This window comes from Elephantulus edwardii, unplaced genomic scaffold, assembly GCF_000299155.1.
Source record: "Elephantulus edwardii isolate Elephantulus edwardi_28Jun2011 unplaced genomic scaffold, EleEdw1.0 scaffold00222, whole genome shotgun sequence".
Classification (NCBI taxonomy): Eukaryota; Metazoa; Chordata; class Mammalia; order Macroscelidea; family Macroscelididae; genus Elephantulus; species Elephantulus edwardii.
In genome coordinates, this window is record NW_006399972.1 from 4,139,159 (window position 1) to 4,145,720 (window position 6,562).

Sequence of the window (6,562 nt, forward strand, 5' to 3'; positions counted from 1 at the left end):
TATATATATATATATATATACACACACACACATATATATACACACACATATATATACACACACATATATACACACACACACACACATATATATATATATATATACACACACACACACATACATATATATATATATATAGTGTCCCTAACTGACTCTCTCTTTGACCATGTAACACAAACTAAAGTCCAGTGGTTGGAATGTGGCAAGAATCAAACCAGATTTTTAGTGCTTTACAATTTAAGATGGGAACTTCTGAACAGCTGGCTGTCAAGTTTCCCTTACTAGCAACTGTTGTTATGTGCCATCAAGTTGACTACTCCTCACAGGAACCCAGTGAACAACAATCTGAACCTTGCTCTATCCTGTGCCAGCCTCACCATCTCCAAGATGGTCAACAAGCCCACTGTTGCAATCATTGTGTCACTCCATCTCCTTGAGGGTCTCTTCCTTTCTTTCTCTGACTCTTCACCTTTCCCAGCAGGTTATCTTTTGCCAAGGACTGGTTCCTTCTGACAGCATGTCCAAAGTATATGAGACGATGCCTTACGATCTTTGCTTGTAAGCAGCACTCTCTTGGTTGCACTTCCTTCAACATAGACTTGTTTGTTCTTTCGGCATTCCATGGATATTCAGTATTTAATATTACAATTCAAAGGCATCATTACTTCTGCAGTAATCCTTATTCATTGTCCAACTTTCAGACACATAGAAAACAACTGAAGATAGTATGGCTTGGATCAGGTGTATGGCTGATCCAAATGAAAATACCATGGCTAGAAATTAGGGAAGAAAAAAATACTGAAGCCAAAACTCAAGAGAGATGCAGATTAGAGTTTGGAGTCTTGATGATGTTTGAGTTATAAGTTCTAGTTAGTAGGAACATAGTCATGTCATTGCCCTTCCTGTGACCTCATCATTCAACGCTTCCATAAGATGGCGGAGAGTAAATTCTCCTTTTTGCTTATCTAGTTTGATGAGGACAGCACACAACCAGACAGTGTTTCATTTTCTTGTGCATAGCATTACTATGAGTCAAAGCAGACTGGAAGGCAACTAACAACAATAGATTGGGTTAAGACCAGGCAATGTTTCATTGTTAGTCATATATGGAGCCCTTATGAGTCAGAACCAACTCAATGTCACTTAGTAATAACAGTAATAGTATTATAATACTTAATAGTACATACTCGTAACAGTCTGAAGTCTCTTTTAGTTGCAAAAAGAATTCCAATATACCATTTCTCTTAAGCTTATCTTTTAAGACATGAATTCTACTACGTTATGGTTTAAACATTTTTAGAAGGTTTACCCAACAATAAGCTAAAATAACTGCCAAAGATTTTTAGTGTTATGAATGATTAACTTTAAGAAACTTCCTTTAAATAGAAATACCATTTGACTCAGCAATTCCACTACTGGGAATTTACCCTATAGAAACCAGAACTACCACCCGAGCAGATATTTGCACACCCATGTTTATCATGACTTTGTTCACAATAGCAAAGAGTTTGAAACAACCCAAGTACCTATCAACAAATTAATGTATACAGAAGCTGTGGTATAGTCACATAATGGAATACTATGCTGCATTGAAAAATAAGGAACTCATGAACTATTATACAAAATGGGTGATCCTGGAGGACATTATGCTGAGTGAAGTATCTCAGTCACAAAAGGACGGATACTGCATAGTGCCACTGTTGTAAGGCAGGACTGACACTGGGGTTGGGGGAAAACTAAGAGAGGATAAATAATGTGTACTACATTGAAACAGATGAGGGAGAGAACTGTTTAGAAGGAATATATGATTGGGCATTATTGTCCTGACAAAAGTCCAGAATGAAAGCTGCATAGTGAAGTGGACTGGACTGGAGGGGAGGGGGGTGTAACAATGAAAGAATTTTTTTTTTTACATCTCGAAAGGAAAAGCAAACTGGGGGAGAGGGGTGGACAGGGAGGAAAGTGTGAAGCAATGAATGAATGGAAATTCAAAGTCTCTGTAAACTTTCATTAAAATAAATTTTTAAGAAATCTTCATTTAAAAAAATACTAAAACAATAGCAACAAAAAAGAAAGAAACTTCCATTAACATAAACTGGGAATTTCCTTAATGCCAATAGATAATCTTTAGTAAATTCTCTGGATTTCCAAAAAAAACCTTAAATTAGATATGAGTGGCATCCACTTCCTAAACAACTTGCCTCCGGAAATTCTAAAAAACTTTGATAAATGTCGATAGTTATAGAAATGCTTCGGGCCTTTTGTTCATACAGTTGCTATAAGTTATGCTCGACTCAAAGGCAATAAACAACATCAACAATACTGACTCAATACTAGGTAAAAAAAATCTTCTCATAAGATTGTTGTTATATTGTGCTTTCTATTAACTTCCACAAACAATTTTTTTTTAAAGTCATTTACATTTATTGATCATTTACTAGATCTTGCTCCAAATTAAGTATTTTATGTCATTGGTTGAATTAGGTCTCCCAAGAACATTTTGAAGTGGGTACTATTATTATCTCCATGACAGGCTTCCTCCAGGATAGCTAGGATAAAAATGGGGGGAAATTTAAAACCTATTAGTTTCACCTTAACCAAGTTAAATTTTTTTCCCCTCCATATGGCCAAATAGTGAATTCTTATCTGTTGGAATTTTATTATATTTTTAAAAAATATTTTAAAGACTTTAAAAAAAAAAGACTTGAACTTAAAGCAAAAGCAATAAATAAAAGTGGCTTCTATTGACATTTACTCTGTAAAATACTAAAAATAATTAGCAATTTTTCTTGATTTCCTACATACTTTTAAGTTAGATTTTGCTATTCAAGTTTTTGCTATTCAAAACTAACTTCATTTTAGTCAAGTCAGGTGGCTATGTAGAAACTCTCCAAAATAATGATTACTAATTGGTACACCACCCAGTGTCTCTTTGGGTTGGTAGATGATTTCATAACTTCTGATTTGATGTTACGGGTTTTGTGGGGTTTTTTTGTTGTTTTTTCTTTTTCACACTTTGAAGACACAGCTCTGGGCCTTCTGAGGTGCTGCCCATCTGATAATTGTTGGCTTATACTGATTTTTGGTCAGACACACACACCATTACCACCACCAGTGCCTTGTGTGGGACACCCGCCCAGGGTGAATAGCCATGGAGAGTGGCTTTCAGGTGTTTCCAAGACTTTGCTCCTTGTTTTTCCCCAAAAGAAGACAAAGCCTCACATTGCCCTCAATGTCCCCTTTTATTTCCTTTGAAGGACCAATTTTTCATGCTACTTGTCCTGACTGTTTTCATACTGTTAAAATCTGTATTTTTCTATGTAGAGGGAAATTATTTTCTCAACACTAATCATAGTAAGTATAAATAAATTGTAAAAAAACCCTTGATTTTAAGACACAATTTTTACAGTTCTATATTATGTTCAAATAGATTCAAGAGCACTCAAGAAGTTTATGACCTTTCTTCTCTACTTTTTTTTATTATTAAATTTTATTAGTTTTAATGAACATTTACAGAGATTTTGGGTTTTCATTCATTCATTGTTGCAGTGTTTTCTCCACCCCCCTCCCCAGTTCGTTCTTCTTCCCCCGCCCCAATGTCGGGGGTTTTTTTATTATTAAATTTTATTAGTTTTAATGAACATTTACAGCGATTTTGGGTTTTCGTTCCTTCATTGCTGTACCTCTCTCTACCCTCCTCCCCAGTTTGTTCTTCTTCCCCCGCCATCCGAATGTCTGTTTTAATTGTCCAATTGCCACAGTGCTTGTCAAAGCCAGTTCTGATTAATCTCCTTTGTCAGTGTGTCCTTTGCCATTCCCTATCACTCCTCCCTGAGAGAGACTTCACCCTGATTCATAAGGAAAAGGGGATGGCATATTCTCTTAGCTACTTCCTGCTGAAAAGGGACGCTGTGGGTTTCAGGGTGAAGATCTTCTCTCACTACTCTAAAGGGCCCCTTTGGCAGGAGAAAACACATAGACTATTATGGAGATTGATTTTGCAATTTAGATGCACTGTTATCAATTGTGCTTAGCCGTACATGTTCATATCCTTGAAGATGTATCATGGAAGTGTTGCAGCCTAGAAGATACAAGTTTAACTAACAAGTTAAAAGTGCATGAGCCAAAAATTGAAAAGCAATAATATTCTGAGTAGAGGTTCTAATAGTGGCACAAATAAAGTTACAGAGGTAAGGTGGTTCCATTGCCATCCTTACTCTAACTTAATTATTTTTTTAAATTTAAATTTGTTATTAATTTCAGTGAAAATTTATAGAGGCTTTGGATTTCCATTCATTCATTGTTGTAGATTTGTCCCTTCCCAAGGCTCCCCATCACCAGACATTATCCTCTTGGAAAAATAAAAGAAAAGATTCTTTCATTATTTTACAAACCCTCCCCCAGGTCCACTCTACCATGTAGCCATTGCTCTAGACTCCTGTCATGACAGAAATACCTAATCACATATCTCTTTTAAACAGTTTTCTCCCTTCTCTGTTTCAGAGCAGCACACATTATTGAACCCATCTTACTCAGTCTCTCCCCCACTCCCATTCTACAACAGTGGCACCATGCAATATTTGTCCCTTTGTGACTGGGACATTTCACTCAGCATAATGTTCTCCAGAGTCAACCATTTTGAGTACTATTGCATGAGTTCCTTGTTTTTTAACACTTATCTACATATTTTTGTACAATTTTATCAATGAGAAATATAAATATTGGTTTTATATAAAATATAATTTTCATTTTTACAATTACCTATTAAGAAGAGTCTCTACTTCTTGAACTTCTGCTATGCAGTCTTCATTATCAGAAAGGAGACGAGCTTGAAATTTTCTATCTTGGAAATCGTACAGCATGACAATAATCAGACTGCTCAAATGATCTGGCTACCAAGGGGAAACACACAGAGAAAAACATAAAAAACAACATCTAATAGCAGTATTTTCTGTCCCATTATATTTCATAAAAAAGTAGGAATGTGATTACAAAGTCTGGTTGGGTTTGGAGACAGGGTTAAAATAGTTTATTTAAAAAAAAAAGCCAAATAAATTTTTAAAGAAGACAAATTTTTAATATGTTCAACAAAGTGAAAGGATCTTGGCAGAAAAAAAGTTGGGAAAATATTTTTTAAAAGTCTCAGTGTTAAGCCATGTAGCTACTATTTAAGTCTCAAAGTTTTAAAATACTTTCCAAATTATAATCATGAGACAAGCTAATTATGTAAAAATTGTCTACTTACTATTGTGGTACTTGGGAAGATATAACTGTCTATTAATATGCTTTCCAAAATATCTTGATCTGCAAGACAAGGAAGATGTCTGTTACTGGAAATATCAAAGTTAAAGATGAACGTTTTGGTGATAACTTGCACAGGAGGAGACTGCCAATTTTTCTCCCACAGAACAGCTAGTGGATTTGAACTGCATGTCTTTGGATTGGCACTACTAAGCCATCTGAGTTCAAGACGAAAGATCTGGAAGTAAATATAGTTTAAGTGAAAACATAATAGAATTTTATAAATAAAGTAAGTTAAAATTCTTCATAAAGACTTAAATGATAATTTTATGATAAAATACATGTGAATACTGGTCACTCATAGCCCTGACTCCATGGTGAGCCAAAGGAGGATTATTTAAATACTCAACATGAATAAGAAAGGAATTACAATCTTTACGTCTTTTGAAAACTATTAAACACCCAGTTTATAAGGTAGAACAACTTCTCATTTTCCTTTTCTTGTCCTCCCCAGTTCTCTCATGCCCATAATGCTCCACAGTTCCTCATTTGCCAAAATGTACCAGAACATTCTGGAAAAAGCCTTGTGAGCTTTTTCTCTTCTATTATCTCTTCTTCTTCTTCTTCTTCACTTTACCTTTTCAGCTTCTCCTAACCTTACTATCCCATTTGCCAATTCTGCTTCACAAAAGTACAACCAGAGACGGGTTAGAAACAGATTCTAGGGTTGGAGTGAAGGCAAGAGAAGACATGAAGAAGCCACAGGCCCATTTTTAAAAACTAATCACACACTACTATAAAAAGAGTTATATTCCATGTATGATCTTCTTGTAGTCAAGCCATCAAGTTGATTCTGATTTTCATATTTCACAGAGTAGAACTGTTCGTAGGATTTTCTTAGCTCAATGTAATGGGCCTTTTCTCCTATAGTGCTGCTGGGTGAGTTTGAACTGTCAAGTTTTTGGTGACAAGCTGAGAGGACCTCTTAAAGACCTTGCACATGGCCAAAATTATCAACGTCATCTTGTATGAGATATATAAAACTACAGAAAATTGGAGAAAATGACAAAAGTTGGCACATAAAATGGTAACACACAAGGATCCCCAGTTATTGTTTTCAAGTGCCACTGAGTCGACTTTACAACACTATGTACAACAAATTGAAGCCCTGTCCCATCTTATGCCAGCTTCACAATCTCCATCCACTGTGCTTAAGCCTACCATTGCTGTCACTGTGGCAATCCAGCTCACTGAGGGCACATATGCCCTCTTTTGCTGACCCTCTACTTTTTGAAGCCAGGTATCCTTTTTTTTTTTTTTT

At 35.6% G+C, this 6,562-nt stretch overlaps 1 protein-coding gene across 1 annotated transcript in view; it reads right to left on the reverse strand.

Annotated features, from left to right (window-relative positions):
• The window catches only part of NSUN7 (NOP2/Sun domain family, member 7), an 84,951-nt gene that overhangs the window by 49,121 nt on the left and 29,268 nt on the right, over positions 1-6,562 (reverse strand). Inside the window, exons 2-3 of the mRNA XM_006898191.1 lie at positions 5,242-5,304; positions 4,762-4,843 (exon numbers count right to left, since the gene is read on the reverse strand). Of these exons, the coding sequence (XP_006898253.1) occupies positions 4,762-4,843; positions 5,242-5,304 (145 nt within the window). The remainder of the gene's footprint in view (positions 1-4,761; positions 4,844-5,241; positions 5,305-6,562) is intronic.